The sequence below is a fragment of the Pelecanus crispus genome, chromosome 15 (genome assembly GCF_030463565.1).
Source record: "Pelecanus crispus isolate bPelCri1 chromosome 15, bPelCri1.pri, whole genome shotgun sequence".
In the NCBI taxonomy this organism is placed as follows: domain Eukaryota; kingdom Metazoa; phylum Chordata; class Aves; order Pelecaniformes; family Pelecanidae; genus Pelecanus; species Pelecanus crispus.
Genome location: NC_134657.1, coordinates 5370990 through 5389594, shown reverse-complemented (window position 1 = coordinate 5389594; position 18605 = coordinate 5370990). Strand labels below are relative to the sequence as shown.

At 42.2% G+C, this 18605-nt stretch overlaps 1 protein-coding gene across 1 annotated transcript in view; it reads right to left on the bottom strand.

The window, feature by feature from the left end:
• Positions 1–17604, bottom strand: part of CLSTN1 (calsyntenin 1) — a 37817-nt gene extending 20213 nt beyond the window's left edge. Inside the window, exons 1-3 of the mRNA XM_075721538.1 lie at positions 17526–17604; positions 7483–7605; positions 554–583 (exon numbers count right to left, since the gene is read on the bottom strand). Coding sequence (XP_075577653.1) covers positions 554–583; positions 7483–7605; positions 17526–17604 — 232 coding nt within the window. The remainder of the gene's footprint in view (positions 1–553; positions 584–7482; positions 7606–17525) is intronic.
• Between the last annotated feature and the right edge of the window lie 1001 nt (positions 17605–18605).

Sequence of the window (18605 nt, the reverse complement as noted above, 5' to 3'; positions counted from 1 at the left end):
TGTCACATTTTGAAGGTGATTTTCTTACACCAAGATAAAACACTATTTTGCTGTTACAGTTGCAGTGGTATCGTAGTACCAAGAATGCACTCCTACTGTAAACACGTCTAGAGGTATTCAAAAAAAGGTATTCGATTCAGATTCTGAACTAGTGAATGATGTACTGAAGGAAGTGTACTGCAGGGAAGGTGATACAATGCTTTGGCAGTTAAATATTACTTTACAAAGCATATGAAAAAACTTAAGATGTCCCAAAGAAGTAAGCTATCGGTGAAAATATCAGAAAATGCTCATTTCCCCAAAACCTTCAGTGCCCATACGAGGTACAATAATCCCAAATGGTTCAAATGGATGTCTGATTTACAGATATTTCTAACCAGGGGTTTCGTTACATAACAGTTTTATCAATATATTTCAAAATAGAAAAAAACTGGGAGAATAAATGGGACAAGAGAGCATGACAGGATCTTCTGTTTAAGTGCTGATTCCCCATTTCATAACCAAAGTTAGTAGGTTAATATTCATAAAAGGGATAGAAAGAACCCTTTATCACCTTCTTTGGTGACTGTCACCTCAAAACTCTCTAAAGGGAGAAAAGATAAACCCAAGTCAGTAACAGAAAAGGTTGAAAGGGAGCAAATAAGGAAAAGGCAAAGATGCACACATTACACAGAAAAGCTTTGGAAAAATTGTATTTTAAAATTCCAGTGGTGATTTGCTGTAACTGTTACAATTTTAGAGTTTTAGTGATGTTAAATACAATTTAATCTTTTAACTCCAGGTTGTCATTTGTAGAATTTTGAAGTATTTAGTAAGTTTATCAAAAGGCTTTTTTCTTTTTTTCATTTTTTTTTAAACAACTGCTAAACAAAAGGTATTTTCAAAATTCCATGTTGATGAAGAACTATCCGTAAAGTAGAACTTTCATCAGAATTTATTTGTACTATTCTATTCAAAGAAGACATGTTACATAATCTAAACAAGCTTTTATCTATTACACTGAAACCACTGAGTTTCTGCAATTAAAAAACTTCATATTCCCTTTTTGAGTTTGGGCGGGGGGGAAGAATTAAGTAGTCATGGGATTTTTGTGTTTCCGCATAAATTTTTATCAGTCTAGATTGTATAACACCTAGCACTTGCAAAAATTAAATTCTAAATCAAACTCAACTTGACAATATCGCCATAATTCATGATTAAAAAATATCCACATTAAATTGTGATCCTAACAAACATAAAAGCTTCGGTGTAAGGGAGGGCAAAGCTATACATTTTCCTAGCAGCATATTGCTTTTCCAGGTTAAAGAAGCAACCAACAGCTCCTGTCATGTTATTCCACTGCTGAAGTACCGTAACGCTGGGCAGAAGAGGTTCAGGTACTCAAATATATTCACCTGCTGGTTCCGAGGATGCCCGAGAGCAGCCTGCCTTGCCCCCCCAGCCACTCCAGGAAAGCACAGGCTTCCCCCGCGTCTGCGCCTTCCACGCTTATGCGGAGATCTCGGATGTAACCGAGTCTTACAACGGTATTAGATGGCTGCGACAGGCACCTGGAATGGTTTCACAGCTTTAATGAAAAGACAGTTAATCCTGTTCTTCACTCCCCTGGAAACCCTGATTGCTAAAAGCCCAAGCTACCACCTTTCACAGGTCAGCCCACGTATCAATTCTTTTTTCCTGATTACCATCATCTTTGACCTGAATTCCAGTACAACAAAGCAGACCTGTAAATCACTTCTAGCAGATCACTTCTAGCAGATCTCCTGTTAATTCTCACGTTTCAAACAACTTGCAGCAAACACAGTTATTCAAGTCTCCATTCTAGAGCGGCCTTAAAAAGAGATGAGGCACTATAATTACACAGAAATACTTTTTCTTCAAAAAGCAAATTTACAGTTTAAATATTGAAGCAGAAATATAATTAAGGGAAAATACCTTATAATGTATCCTGATTTGTAGTCTTTCATTTTAAAAGGAGACAGTTCCTGAAATAGCTCTCATCAGGTTCTCCCCAAAATTCACTTCAGGTAATCCCTAGACTTATAATCAGCTCTTTATTTTAATGCACCAAGTATGCTGCCTCTTGTGGCACCCACATGATTTATTTCAGTCTATTCTTACACAGGATATAAATATAATCCTGGATTGTAATGTGTTTTGGCAATAGGATCATTCAAGAAAATTCTACGCTGCTTAAATTCATGGCTGACACCAGTGATTAGCCAGAAGCGACATTCCAACTGCAAGCCTTTAAATATTCCACACCTCTTACTCCTGTACACCCTCCTCCCTGCCCCCTTCCAGTAACTCTAACCTTGGGAGTCGAGTACCGTGCGTGAAACGTTATGATTACAGGAAAAAAATGTATGGAAGGGAACATTAAAGCAGCAAGCCTGCTAATGGAGAGCAAAGGAAGAAGTAGATTAATACGGCAATTACCTATCTGGGAGAAGGGGAGGCTGTTTAAAACCGGTCAGCTCTTTATCACCTGAAGTGACCTTTAACTCTGGCACCAACACCGACCTGGCTGCTAGGAAGTTCAGGCATTGTATTTTTGGCTCCTGAGCATAAGACATAAATCAGCTCGCCAGTAAATATCCGTGTGTCTCCAGATGCTTTTCAAGGTGTAAAGCTTCAGTTCAAGGTGTACGATAGCTCGATTCCTGCCAGATGTTTCTCAGAACAATAACTGACCCGATAAAATCCTATTTTCCACTTCACACACTAGTAAGATTAATAAAAAGCCCTTTTATTACTAGACAAGGTTCTTGTGACTGAAAAAGTTATAATGCATAAAAACTAGTGTTACTTATAAGTGCTCTAAATAAGCAAATGCAGAGCTCCCAACCTAACAGGCTTTTTAAGCTCCCTTCTTCAAAGTGTCTCTGCAATAAAAAGAAACAAAAAGGAATAATTCTCTGAAGTACAAAATATTTAAAAAATTAAAGCTCCCCCGCCTTTCTCAAAAATATATTACAGACTGTTACAGAGCTCTTCCAAGACAAGTAAGACAATTTACAGATTAATATTCCCATACACGGATGACACTAATTTTCATCTCAGTTATGAAATGCATCTATTTATATAGTACAGGCAAGGCCCTTCTGTGATTATAGAATTCTTGGCAGTGAATTTTTTTAATTGTCATTAAGCTTAGTCCCATACCATGCTCCCTAAGGTTTCCTGCTACGTCGTATGTGCTTAATGCTTTTTCTCATTTCATTCTGAAGTTGAGATACATTACTGAAATAAATTTCTACCTCTCTTAATCTTAGAACAGAATGATAATCAATCTGTAAATTAGTTTATATTTTATATGTTGGAAACTGTTCAGCTAAGTAAGCTGTAACCAGGATAGAACTTTAGAGTGTTTCACTCTGCTGTAATTACAGTTGAAAAAACATTTCATTTTACAGATAACACGTTTGTGGAACTTAATGTTAGCCAGAAAACATACAGTAATCCTGTATCCTAAAGGCATTCTGTATTTCTCCTTTCTAGTGTAACACAATCAAATGACAATGAGGATTTGGTACAATTTTAAGGTTTTGTTGATTTTCACTGTTTTATCTCTTTCTGTACTGTTATGATACAATGATGTAAAATATGTAATTACATTATATAGTTACAAAAAAGGTTAATAATATATTTAAACTGGACATACAGCGTTTGACTAGACACTCTGCAAACTTTGGAGTCGGCTATCCCTCTACACTTCCATTCCACAGGAGGAGAGGCAGTACATTCTCCCAGCTCTAACCAAGCAGTCTACACGAGGACCATGGGAAGCCTCCCACTTCAATACGTTTAGAATGTCTCCTAACAAGTATTTCTCAGTACCATACAAAACTGTTAAAAAGCGAACCAATTTTAAATGTCACAATTAGCGATAACTCCATTTCAGTTTGTATTTGTATGCGTGACAGGTACAAAACAAAATGTCACTTCATGCATGCCTTAAATTTGATGCAAAAATGGCTGAAATACTATCACAGCAAAAATTCCTCTTAGCTTTGCCAACCGGCTGTGCAACATATTTGTTGTACACTCATTGGATGCGACAAGATCAAAATCTTTATCTGTTTGATTACACGGTGTCATTCATCTTCCCACCCCATCATTCCTTCACACCCATCACCCAGCCGAGCGCTGCGCTGCACGCAAGCCTACTGCAGACAGGACGTCAGCACAGCTCCCTGCCCTGGACAAACACGGCCGGCGGCACAGCGCGGAAACGTGGCATCAGCACTCACCCCCGGAACACGGGAACCCCCCGCACCTCCGGGGAGAGGCTGACAGAAACGCTCGGTGGATTTCGGGGGGTTTTTTTTGAGAAAGAATTGAGATTCTGCAAGATCATTTTCAAAGCTCTATGCATATTCATGCTCTAAGTCAAAAAATTCCTAACCCCCACAAAAATATTTCTTGCATCCCAGATTAGTAAGGGGAAAATAAAGTATTGTGGCTGAGAAGTGGTTTTCTTTAGGGATGGGGTGGGGGAAGATGGATTAAAACCCTACTACAGACACATCAAAAAAACAAGGAAATATTTCCTTCCACAGGGGAAACATTTCAAACATCTTGCTAGCGAGACCCTGCGTTATACTCTCATAACACGTTCAGCTATGTGGAGGCATCCAGATATAACATTGTTTGTTTCAAATGCAATAAAAATTCAGCTCTTTTTTGCATAGTAAAGGGGAAATCCATACTGAGAGCTTCAGACATTAAACTGACTTTAGACATGAATTACTCTAATGAGAGTACAATAGAAAATGTACCTGTCCTTTATTTTTTTCAGCAAAACCATTCAGGATCAAACTCCAACGTGACTCAATTTGTAACGCAGAAAAGTTTCATTGAGGAAGGAGAATGGTCGTTGTCTTCTCGAGCAGAAGACCAATTCCACAGGGTCACTACACATCGGGCAGTATGACAAGGCAACCTGGCATGACTATATTCAAACTCTGTTTTCAAAAGTGTGTTGTTTCAGATGTAAAGCCACAGAAATTACCCTAGAAATAAATGTCTATATAACCCTACTTATTTTTGCACACCTGACTCTTAGGATCCTACCCACAGCATTGAGTGAGCAAAGCAATAAAATACTACTTTTACTTGCCCCACAGTTCATGTACTACAAAGCATTTAAATGAACTAGTTTCAAGATGTTTCAACGTGCTCAAAATTGAAATAAATCAAAAAGCTCCATTTCAAATATTTTAAACCTGCAGACAGTTCAGAAGTTTCACAGCTCAGCTAGGGGGCACAGTTAATTAAAACATCCAACCTTTTGAAGGATGAATAAATTTGATTTATAAGTAGGAATATACTAGTTAGGGCTGAAACAGCCATTTAATCCTGAAAACACTTTGTTTTGCTGTGAAAACATGTCACTGATCTAATGGGCTTCTCACACTTAAACACCCCCATAGATGCTGCTGGACAATAACAACGCTATTCTCCGTTCTAGGACATGACTACAGCACCACCAACTAGAATTGGTAACGCTGATTCAACACCACTCCCACATTTGGTCTCCTCAAAGACAGATTCAAGTATTGTTCCATTTAATGGTAGACAAATACTTTTATAGATTCCCATAGCACAGTCATTCAAAATTTACGCAATTCAAATTCAAAAGTCATACAGAGGAAAGTTTCTTTACAACGTTAGCGTGCTATACTCAGAATTTAAGACAACTCTTTTAAATCCATTGCCTGCCGCTGCTTAAGAATTGCTGTTTTTTGAAAGCCAAAATACATAATATTTATACAAATGTTTAATAAACCCAACCTCTCGGCAAAAATGTTCATGAAATGAAAGCAGGTTTATACAATTTAGATCAACACAATGGAAAAGCAGTCTCATTTGAAGTGATGCTTTGACACTGGATTTTCCTCTGCAAATTTGACAATATATTTGAAAATATTCTGCCAGTACTTTTTTAATGCTTCATGATATCCAGCACTCAAGAAAACTTTACTATCCACCAAGAGGTATAAAGCTGCCATTTTCAAAATCTGTTCAATGCTGTCAAACTACCAGTGCCTACATTTAAAGCACTCAAGAACTGCAGAAGATGATTCATATTCTCCTAATCACCAAGCATGCAAGCCAGCCTTCCTATACTTCTTTTTACTTAACAGATTTTGTGTATCCCAACACAAGCATCTTCATCTGGAAATGAAAAGGGTTTTTTCTTCATAGACAGCAGTTTTATTTCTAGTTAAGATCACTTAAGAGCCTCTGCCATGTGTATCCAATACATGAGAAAGTCTGAATTTCAGAGGTTTACCATCATCTCTGAACTTCCTGAATTTGTAAGGCAGATAATTACAGCCTTATGATAATGTAACAAAACTGTTATTTGAAGTACCACTTTAAGAAACTGTGACCGAGTTGCCATAATACTGTAGCACACAATGCAGTTAGCATGCTCAACACTTCAGATGGCTATTACTTTAATCACTCTTTCTATCACTTCCTCTTTGAAGCCAGGCTAAGCAATGTTCCCAAAAACAGCTAAAGTCACATCCTCTAGGTATTTTACTAGGATTCTTAACTCTAAAATTTTACTTAACCAGGTACACTTCTGCAAGTATCTAATTTAAGCTTGTGTTATCCACTACAACTAATTTAAATATCTGCAGATGCCTGATGGTATTCTTCAGACAGAGTTTTCTAATATTTTGTCAAACCAAAAATGTACTTTCCATAATACTGCATCCAATTAATGCACACAGTATTCTTAAACAGTAGTTTCCATAAAAAAACTACAGCGGAAGTTTGTAAGAAAGCTGTCATCTGTCAGTCCTATGTTGAAAGTGAAGAATTAGCCTACGTTTTGCAAATGGCTTGTGTATCATTCTCTCTATTCTCTGTTAAAAGACAAAAAGTCTTTTCTTCAGGTAGAAGAGGCCGTGCATTTTTTAGAATACCTCAAACTGTTAAGCAAGCTTATCACAGAAAGTCTAGATTTCTATAGGAATTCTCAGTCCAAATACTGCACAGAAGAAATGCAATCTTAATTCTACTTATTACTGTTTTCAATCTATTAAGACACAAATCAAAACCACTAAGAAAACCAAAAACTTTCTTCAGAACGGTAAGAAAGTAACCGTTTCAGAACTCCCAGACTGACTGAAATGTGGAATCCAGAGGACTGAGGAAAAGGTTAGACACTAGGAGGGGGATGATGACACGACACCAAACCCCCCAAAAACCACACCACCAGAAAAATTAACATATACACATGAAATCGAAAGAAGCATGGAATATCTGCAATATAGATGGTTTGGATATTTGGATACAGCTGTAAAAATGAAATAAAACTGCGGTCCATGCACAAACATTTCCTAGAGTCTAAAAGCTTTGAAACATTATGCTACTGTTAGGGAAAACACACTAAATAACACACAGCATTTGTCATCGAGAAAGCATTTCCGCTTCTTCAAAAAGCAATGCAGATGAATTCTTTACCTGCAAAACGCAGAGGCGCATCTTTGTCCAGGGCTATTAAAGGGGGGTCCAAGAGCACCGTGTTGTCATTTTCTGTAACTATACCATGATAGGTCGTTTCAATCCATGGCTTATGCTTGTTAACTGAAAGGAAAACAAAGTACAAAGTCAAAAGGTTTGAAACTGACAACTGATTTAAAAAATGCTTGGTAATACTGATTTCAGTATTTTCCTCTTTCAGTTTTATAATTCTGAATCAGTGTTTTACTAAACGAAAAAATTTGATACAAAATCCTGGCTAAGTATGTTCAGAAGAGTTCAGCGTCCCTGTAGGCTTTCCAAAAGTAACTCAGAGAATCTAAATTAGTCTCTTAACTATGCTGGGATTTAAGATGCCCCTGAAGTGCAATTCAAAAACCTTCTAACAGTGATGGGGAGCCGCTGTCATCAGCGCCAAGCGTGACGGCAGAAAAACCTGTACTCGGCACCAGACGAAAGAAGACTGGCCAACATGGAACACAAGGGTTTGCTGCCACTACTTCTCTCCAACTTGGAGAACTTGGGACCCCGTTGGCGGACTATTCTTCAGAACATGAAGGCTTTTTCTAGTTTCAGCATTTTGTCTTGTATGGGGTTTTTCATTAGAGAACAGGAGGAAAAGAGATCAAACTTAACTGATTTCTACACAAGGCCTAAGGACACTTGCTGAGGAACCAAACAGGGAGGGACAGCCATTTCTGTCCCAATACAAGATCTATACCTAGAACCTTTATTACCAGTTTTACCAGCCATTCATATGGCATCCCAGGCAAAGGAGGACTCCAGAAGTTCTGCTGAAGCTGGGAAACTAGCCAAAATGCAAGGAAGGGAGAGAGAGGAGAGGCAATCGAAAAGGGCAAGACACCAGCTTCACCTCAGCTGCAGGGACGCAACACAAGCGCTCCAGGCCCTTCTGGGTTCAGAGGACTTGTACTTCGTACTCTTTAATCCAACATATACCTAATGCAGATTTCAAACACTACTGCAAGAAGGGACCAAAATCTCAGGCCTTTCCTGTCATCTAGTAGGATGCCTTGAAATCCCGGTAAAATACTGACTACTTTTTATATCACTTATTTAGCAGTTGCTTTAAGAGACTGGGAAACTCCACTAAAAGACTGCCCATAAAAGCATTCTTCAACTCTGCACAGAAGAATCTGTAAACCGATCACTTGAGCATGTTTTAAGATGACTGGTCGTCTTCCTGTGCTGTGAAAAAATGCAGTATCTTTCCTTGTTGGCTTGCAAAAATAGTTTTTTCTAGTACATCATGAAAGATGCATGACAAAATCATACGTTATCTACTAGGTTATCGTCTACCATACTACGTGACAAACCAATGTGAGAGGGCCCTGATTATTAAGTATTTATGTTATGTTCTCCAAAGGTAAGTACAGCTCGTAGTCCACAGAACCAGTATATGTGGAGTAACAACTAATTCTTCTTGATAGTTGCATATATTGTTTCTCTTGCTCTAGCCCTCTTCGTGCCGAGGTTCTACATGCACCAGTTTCACCTAAATTGTTTTGGGCAATGTATATCTGCTACTTCCAAAAACCTCTCAGGTTACCACATACTTTTGCTTCTTAAATTAGTACTATTTTCCCAGATATAATTCTGGAAGGTTGAACACGTCTAGCTGCTTAGAACCTATGGAAAACATTCATCTAGAGGGCCTGAAAACTGCTCCTTACCATAGAAACCCAAGTCATCTTCAGCAAATGATGTATAGTCAAATATAAGAAATGCTTTGCTAGAAGTTATAACAAACACCAAATAGCGTTCAATAGATGACATCACCCAGATTTTGGTCTTCATGAGATCAAGTACTTGCAACTTCTGAAATAAATGCCTGTGCAATCACAGCAAAGCATACGCTACACCTAGAACACTATTACACAGTTGAGTCCTGCTGTTTCACCTCTCTAAAGAATTGTATAAGCAGACTGTCAAAAGAGGCAGAGATGTAAGGCTAGCCTAGACTTTTGGACCCTGCCTCTCCACCAAACTAAAATGGATTCATGATGTCTGTCATATGCTTACCCAGGGGAATTAAAAAAATAAAAGGTGATGAAAGGACACTTAAATGATTAAACCTAGAGGTAGAGAACTCATCCAGGAAACCATAATACTCTCCCAATATGCTATCATCTGCAATCTTTTACTGGTTAGTAGCAACAAACTGCTAGACAGGATATAGTGTCTTCATACATAATAATGCAGCAAGAGAGAACTCACAACAAACTACTTTAATGCAAACCGTGTTTAATTACCGCCGTGTGGTTTTACTCAATATGGCAACACTATCTTTATTGCCTCAACACACTCACATGGGCGTGCTTTCAATATTCAGCATACCAAATCGCCAGCTAAATGTCAGCCCCATTGTTCTATTTACCCAGAGAAGTACGCTGCCGCAGCACCCTCCAAGGAACTTGGCGTTTTAAAACAAACTTTGTCACGCTCAACGGGACTAACACATCATTCCTCCCTCGGAGGGAAGGTGCCAATAACTGCTGAAGTGTGAGTCTCCGATCGAAACATGTCTCTCAATTAAAATCTGATCCAAAGAAAAGTGTTTCACTAATAGTTACACCTCAACTGAACATTTCAGAGTCCTTTCATCCATTCATCTTAGTCTTTACAAGGACCTAGTATAAATTACTAGAACAGATCTCTGCCAGAAAAAACTCCATCTCCGTTCTAACGCTTCTGAACGTAATGACAATTTTTCTGCCAGCACTGAGAAACCCTCTCCTATTTTAGCAACTTACAGTAAATCCCACTACTGCAGGGCAGAGAGTTCTATAAAAGCTTGACGCAGTGTATCCACATATGAACAGAATTATGAGTATGCTAAGCATCTGCAGAGTCTAGTGAGCCTTCAAACAACAGGCCCAGTTAAAAGCAAAGTCATGTCCTTTTATTGTGCTGTAGACAATAAAATCATAAAGCTTAAACCCCTTTGTGTTTAGGAAGGCTAAAACATCACTAGATTTTAAAACATAAAGCTTAAATCCCTTTGTGTTTATGGAGGCTAAACATCACTGGATTTTAAAACACCAGACTTGCTGCTGAATATCCAGGAAAGGCCTGTTATCCATATTTGTGATCTACTGACTCAAGCATAACCACATACTGTAAGAAATTCTCAAACTAGCATTTGAAATATGAGGCACAGCTTATGAGCAATACATTACCGCTTCCCTTGAACCCACTGCGAAATTGAGCCAAGTATTATTCTGATCTCAGTTGGTTTAAATATTATTAAACATTGGACTGAAAACTATCCTTTCACTTTTTTTCCTCCTTAATTGTTACAAAACTCCTGAAATCTACAGAGAAAGTTGTTCAAAGCCAGACTGCTAATTTCAAACCAAAACAGTTGGCCTATTCCAAGCTTGACACTAACAAAGTGCCCTGAGCTGTTAATCTCCTGCCATTTAACTGGGATAAACTACACTGGTTTCCTTGAAATACAATATTCACACTATTTGTGAGAGCCTCAACTGGAATCTGTTGTAAATCCCAACTAGCATTTAATCTAGTCAAGTGGGGGAAGCTACGCTGGCACGACACACCAAGCTGACTTCTACTTAGCTTTTAGCAGCCAAAAAAAATTTAAAAGAAAAAGCTAAGTACACCTCTTTTTCCAGGTAGCAAATTGAACCGTAAAGCTCATGCTAGAGCCTTTACTGCTGCCAAGCAGTGACTGAACGTGCATCTGCAAGGTGAGCACAAGCCACCTGTCTCACCTGGTTTATCTAAAGGTAACTGCTGCTGAGCTACAGGGGCAAGGGAACTGGTGCCTGATGTCATGTGTGCCTTGAACGCTGGTTTTTAAAATACCGTTCGTTCTAAGTGAATGTGCTCGGTTTCTCATGAAACCGAAGAGACCAGCTTTTACTAATAAGGACTGGAGCAACTATTGACTGTTCTGCAGAAAAGGAATGTACCTTAAAGAACGGATGCTTCACCAAGAGCAATGGCCGATGCTGCAGCATGCAAGCCATCCGATTAACTAGCAGCAACTTTTTCCTGCTGTTTAAAAGAATGAATGAATGTACATGAGTATGTAGACAAGGCAGTGGGGTTTAGGGCGAGTATGGAAACTTTAATCAATAGCTATAATCTTGGAGGACAATCAGAATTAATTCGGTTCTAGTATTTGAATGCAAACATATTCAAATTAAATGTACTTATCAGAGTCCTTTCTGAAGACTTCTGTTACGCTCTTACAAGCGGCCCGAAGTTAACTTGACTTAAATGGGATCTGGCACCTACATAACTGAAGATTTAGACGCACCTCAATCAGAACGGACTGTAGCTGAAAATATTTTTCTTCTGGATAACTGCTTCTAATATACACTGTTGTTAGCCATGCTACGTACCTTTAGAACTAAAGCAAGATGATTTACGTCAAAACAAATTCTTAAGGATTAACTGGTAAAACACATTGAACGAACTCAATAACAAGTACTAGAGTTGGAAAGCTAGATGATCAATCTAGTGACAGCAGATAAACAGAAAATACTCATTTCTAAACTACACCTTTGAGACCTCATGAAAAATCCAGAGACTGAATAAGAAGAGAATTACAGTCGCTGTCAATTCAAATGAACTGCACTCAATGAGCTGAGTAAACAGTCCTTTATTCCTGTCCTGAAGGTCTGACAAAAATTTTGATTACTGTACACCTTTTGTTTGTCTTTCTCTGGATGTAAGAGAATACAAGCATGCCTTCCAGTGCTACAATAAAAACTCTAAAGCATGTCTTACCTTGAAGATTCATAATTTAGTACTGTTCTGATGAAATTTCGAGCAATGTCATTAAAAGAACAGGTTTGTGTAGTACATAACCACGGAAAAATATAGCTCAACCAAGGAGTAAAGATCTACGCAATAAAATATGCCTTCTCCACCCTGAAAGCAAAGTTTAATAAGAAAGGGTGTAGCATGGCCTGATTATAATGTGTGTTCTGTTCCTGCCCTAGGCTCACTGGCCTGCAATTCAGAGCTGTGCCTCTGTTTTCTATTAGAAAAGGGTGAGGATTAACTTTGTATATAAACAACTTGAAATGCATCAGTAGTAATGAAAATATTTATTTGTTTATTTATTTGGGTCTTCTCCTATGTAGACTTTTAGCAAAAATCATTGTCTTGCAACCAGGTGCAAACAACGAGGTAAAACTGAACATAAGTTTTGTTCAAATGCTGAGTTTCTTGGTATCATGGAACTTTTCTTATCTATAGTATGGGTTTCCAAGACAAACGACAATTTCCATTACTGGGACATGAAAACTATAGGCAGTAACAAAATATAGGGGGGTGAATCTGCACTAGGAGAGGGACCGGGTAAGGGCATGGGCGTCCACTAACATAAGCTTCTATGGTTCCTAGTGGAAGGAAAAGGTGGTTTCAGGTGGTTGAAATTCATCCCACAAGTTCAGATCTCTGCCTTGGATTCATTGCCACAGTTCAAGAGCACTTGTCATTTGTGTTCTGGAAGCTCAACTGCCATACATTGGGAGCACAAGGTAGTGTTTACAAATTTTCAGGTGCCTACAGTTTGAGCCTGTACAAGTAACACTAGTTCTCCAAACACCATATTCAAACTAATGGCTGTAGGAATTCAACAGGTTTTATTAAATTATATTCTACCTAGGGAAAAATTTCTGGTTTATCACCACTTACAGGGAGTTTCCTGTTCTACGCTGAACCAGTTGCCTAAATCTGGTTTTAGTTGTACAAAGATACATGGAAGTTTTGCTATAAGCCTGAAACTCAGGTACATGCAACTGATTGATTAGAAACTAGTTGCAATTTTTATTACCCACAACTACAGCAGAAGAAATGGTCAGAGCGCCAAAGACCTTAGAGGATACACTGACCAAATCTCAATTTGGATAAAAGCGTGGCAGGGAGAACAGCAAACAAAAATATCCCATCACAAGACAGTCTAAATAGGATTAAGGCAACAAAGCCTTAATTTTTGAAGTGAAATTTAAAATGTTTGAAACTAAACAGAACACTAAAACAGAAAACATAAGCCTCTAACTGTAAACATTCATTTAATAAACATTCCCTTAATGTTGCTAATTATAGGGCAAGAGTGGAAATCGCTTACTTTCTAACTGTTATCATATTTATAAACTTCACTCTTTGAAAGGGAATCTTATTTACAAATACAGCAAACATCATCTCAGTATAGCCAGCACTTCTGGCTCTACTTGTTGACTCCATTTAAAAACAGGGAAACCAACTGGGAGCAGCAGCAGCAACTTGTTTTCAATGTGAATACAAAGCAAGTGAGATGAGACCTACCACCATAAACAAAGGACAGAGAGTTCTTCAAAGGCACTGAGGTTTCTAATAATCCTTTCTAAAGGCTTCTAAGGAGGTTTAGTCCCCACTGAAGCCAATGTGAGTCAATCAGTACAAATCAAATAAATTAGAGTGCAAAACAAGATTTAAAGACCAAGCCTTCCAACTTTACTCCCCCACGTTTTGAGGTATCGCTTCTGTCTTTGACAATAATGATAATGATACAAGATGTATACCCCTTAATATCATAAACAAAATTTCAGAGAGACTTCTCTGAATACAACTAAATAGAATAAGAGATAAGGCTCAGAAAAATGGTAAAAGTGCTTTTGTTCAGAAAATGGCAATGACTAGAGAAGTTTTCTTCTCCGCTGCAGAACATTTTCATAGCCACGAGCCACTAAGCTATTAGAAACTTACATTTTCACGGCAGCAAATGCCGCTTTACCCAGAATGCCAGAATTCTAATTTAATCTGTTTGAGATGAGATGTTCACATCGTGCTGTCCTGTGGCCTGACCTAGGTTTAACTTCAAGCCTTCTAACTTCCATGAGAAACAGAAGTCTGTAAGCCTAGCTTCTGTCCTCCTTAAAAAAAAGTCTTTGTAATAACCTGAAACTGGCGATTTCAAGTCTGCAGAAACATTAAGATCTCAAACCAAAGATACATTAAGAAGTCTAGAAAAAGTTTCTATTGATAAATTTTCCCGATAACTTGGCACAGACAGCACGACCTGCAGTCTAATAATACAGGAGAAGGCAACTGGCACAACAGTATTCCAAATACAGAGTAAACTATGCCTGCCCAGACCATCTCTCTTCCATTTCAATTCCCACAGCAGTGTATTATTTTATATAACATACATTGAAAAAGAGATGAAAATTGTTTGCATCTGAACAGATGGCTGTATATTATGCTTTCCCAAGCATTATGCATCATAGAAAGGTCTAGCACTGGTTAATTCTGTCTCTTCTCAGTAGTCTCTTACTTTTATAAATCCTTAGAGGAAAAAAAACAACAGCCCTCATAAATAGCCAAATTGTCTCTTCATAATCCTTTAGGGTAGTCTTAAATTTCCTTGCCTCTAAAAAGGAGAGAGAAACCTAACCACCAGCCCTATACTATAAAGGCTGTTACTGTGTCAAAGAAACATCTGCAGTAAGACTGTGGCAGTGAGAAAGTGGTTTGTGGTTTGGATCTAAGACATTCACAGCGCCAGATAACTTCCTGAAATAATCACAGATCAGCAAAGCTCCCTCAAGATAGCAGTATTTTGATCAATACCCTTCCTAAATGACAATAAGTTGGAAAGGGCCCAAGGCAACAGAGGTCTATCACTCTACCTGGTCAGTAACCCTGGAAGAAGCAGCCATCAGACGCGCTGCCTTCTTGTCTGAAAAGTCACTCCACTCCACCCCCCATTCAGCTCTGTCGAAAAATATCCAGTTGCTTCACTCTGACAAACACTATTTGAATGCACGGCTAACTACTGCTTTTCCACTGCAACACTAGTCCAACAAGCTTAGAAATATCTGGGTCAACTTGACCAATTACAAGATAAATTCAGTTAAATTAAGAGTTTTGCGTCAGGTGGACAGGAATACGCCTCTTTAGAACCTGAAACCACTCTTTGCACCCCTTAAAAGAACTACAGGGAAGATGGTAGGTCAGCTAGCTCACACCTAACTTTTGTGTAAGATCACATCCCCCAAAAGCTATTTCAGTTCCTTTCCATCATTGCAAAAGAAACCACTTTTCATTCCCTTGTTCCAACCCCAGGAATATGAAGGACTGGAGAATGGAACCCACCACTCTGGTGTAGCCTTTCCAGTCCGGTTCCGCACGTTACTGAACCAAGCACAATTCAGTTTTCACCACTTACAATAAATCTTAGCGACCTCAGTAGCAAGGACTTACAAAGTCACAGATGAATAAAAATGAAGCTGTACTTGAAAAAAATGGAACTGACAATACAGCACAAAACTGAAAGTTTACCATAAATGCTTCCAAACAAACATTTCTCCTAATGACAGGGAAATGGAAGAGAGTTGCCCTAGCAGCTTTCCAGGCGTTCTCCAGAGCTTACCCTGCCGTTAAATGTTACCTTTGTGTAACATTATTAACAGGCCTACCTAGAGTAGCCAAAATATCATGAGGAGGAAGGCAACTGCACGTACTAAGCCAAACCAGACCTCATACTGTAACTCAGTTACGTGTGATGAAGTTTAACAGAGCAGGACCTGCAGTCCAGCAGCTCTGCAGATTAGATGGAAAACAAGTACAGCCTCTAACAAACTGCAGAAGAGCTGACTGACAGAGCCGTCCTCTGTAATGCTAGCTAAATTTGCTATTCATTTCCAAGTACGTATTAGCTTTCTTTGAAAAGGGTTTTGGATCTTCATTTTCATTCATAATTTCAAATGATGGAAAAGCCTAGCAATGCAACGAAATTGTGCTTCTGTATTGATGTGGTAGGCATTAAATGTCATGGTTCCAAGAATACTAGCGGATAGGTTGTACTTGAGAGATCTTGTAACAGGTAAATTATGGCTACTATCTAAACAGCTGGCAGATGACTTTACTAACAGCGGCAGCTTCTTGATCCTATCTAGGGAAATTGCAGCAAGATGCGTCCTTAATGAGTTGGTTTTAAGATCAAGAACTTCCCTTCACTGCATTTGCAAGCCATTTTAAAGCCACGCTTCTAATCTACATTCAAATTAAATGCAGGATGTCAAATCTCACCATGCGATGGGCTAAACCTTGCAGAAATGGCATTCTCAATTCAAGGGGTAACCTTCAGGTAAGGAAGCGCGTGCAAGCCTCTTACTGAAAGCTGCTCAGAAGGAGACCTGCAATGCGTATACTTTTACTCCACAGGATCAATCAATAGCCACAAGGCCAACGTTTCGAAGGCCGTACCGCCGGAGGCTCGGCAAAGCGCCCTCTGCTCGCTAGCGACCAAAGGCGCATTCCTGCCCTGCGCCCGCCGGCCGGGCTCCCCGGGGCTCCCCGGGGCTCGCCGAGGGGCCTGACGGCCCCTTCCCCGCTCCGCTGGCCACCGAGGCTCCCGCAGGAGCCCCAGCCCCAGCACGGCTCTCCCGGCGGACGCGGGAGCGCGGCCCCCGCAGCGCGCAGCCCGCTCCGCACCGGGCAGCCGGCGCCCCCCGCCGCATATCGCCCCCCCCCCCCCCGCCCGCCCCCGGCAACAAGTGACGGCCTCCGCCCCCCGGGCCCGCCGGCGCTTATGCAACGGCCGGGCCGCCGCCGCGCATCCCCCGCCGCCGCAGCCGGGCCGGGCCCCGCGGCCGCGCAGCTGAGGCCCGACCCTCGCCGCACGAAGGTCTCGGGGGGAGCCGCCCGGCGCAGGTGAGCGCGGAGGCCGAGGAGCCGCCGCCGCTTCGCTGCCCCCCGGCGCCGCAGGTGCACCGGCCGCGGCGGGGTCGCCCCGGGGAGCGGCGGCCAGCGCCCTCCTCCCGCCCTCCCCGAGCGCAGCGCCGAGATGTCCTCCCCTGCGCCCCCCCCGCCCTCCCGAAGGGCGAAGAGAGCCAAGGGCGCCGTCCCCGCGCCCAGCAGCTCCGTCCGCCCGCGGCACAGCCCCACGGGGCGCCCGGGAAGGGGGGACACGCGACCCGGACCCGCCGCCCTGCCCTTCCCCCGGTGCCGGGCAGCCTCCCCCCGCCCGCCCCGGCTCTCCTTACCTCGGGCGGCCCCTGCCCCTCCGCAGAGCAGCGCGGCCAGCAGCAGGCAGCAGGCGGGGGCCGGCGGCGAGCGCGGCATGCCCGGGCGGCGCGGCGGCGGCATGGCAGCGCGGAGCGGTGCAGGGCAGCGCGCAGCCCCGGCTGGCGGGGCGGCTGTGGCGCCCCCGCTGGTGCGGGCTCCGCTCTGCGCCGGGCGGAGGGCTCGGCTCGGCCCCGAGGAGGAGGAGGAGGAGGAGGAGGAGGAGGAGGGAGGAGAAGCGCTGCGCTGCCCCGCTCCGCTCGCCTTGGCTCTCCTCCTCCCCTCCCTCCCCCGCCCGGCAGCGCGGCGCCCCGCCAGCGGCACCTAAAATGGCGGCCGGGCCCCCCGCGCCGGTTACCAGGCGGGGGAAGGGAGCGAACGAACCAACGGCGCGGGGGATGCGGGAGAGCCCATCTGGGCGGCGGGGCGGGGGCACCGGCCGGGAAGGAAACGCCTCTCGGCGGCCGCTCGGCCTCAGGGCCGGCCCCAGAGGCGGCGGGGGGGGCCCCGGCCGCTGCGGCCCCGCACCGGCGCCGTGTGCGGCCCTTCCGCCTCCGACCCACACGGGTGGGGTGTGTGGGGGGGGGTGGGGTGGGGGGTGGGGGTTTGTGTTTGGGTTTTTTGGTGGTTTTGGGGTTTTTTTTTGCACGAGCTGAACGTGCGTGTGCGGCTGCAGCTGCGGTGAGTGGCGATGAGGGCTGAGGTGATGCCCCGCTCAAACCTCGCACCCCGGACTGAAGCGCACGCTGATTAAAACCCCAACCTTGGAGAGTTAAGACCTGTATAAAGCTATTTAAATGCTTTCCCCTGACCCTTCACAGATCTTTTCAGAAAAAAAAGCGCTGTTTTTTACCTACCCTGATGCCAAAGACAGCAAGGCCCCCAGCAGCAAGCCCCGCGCCGGTGGTAGGATGCACAAATCCTGGGCACCCCAGGAAGGAACAAACCGCCCACACCTGCCTGCAACAAGCACCGTGAAACAAATACGGTGCTTTCTTGCTATGTTTTCACAGCTCTGAAACTGCAGTCCTGTGGAAATGTGCCCGCTTCAAACATCAACA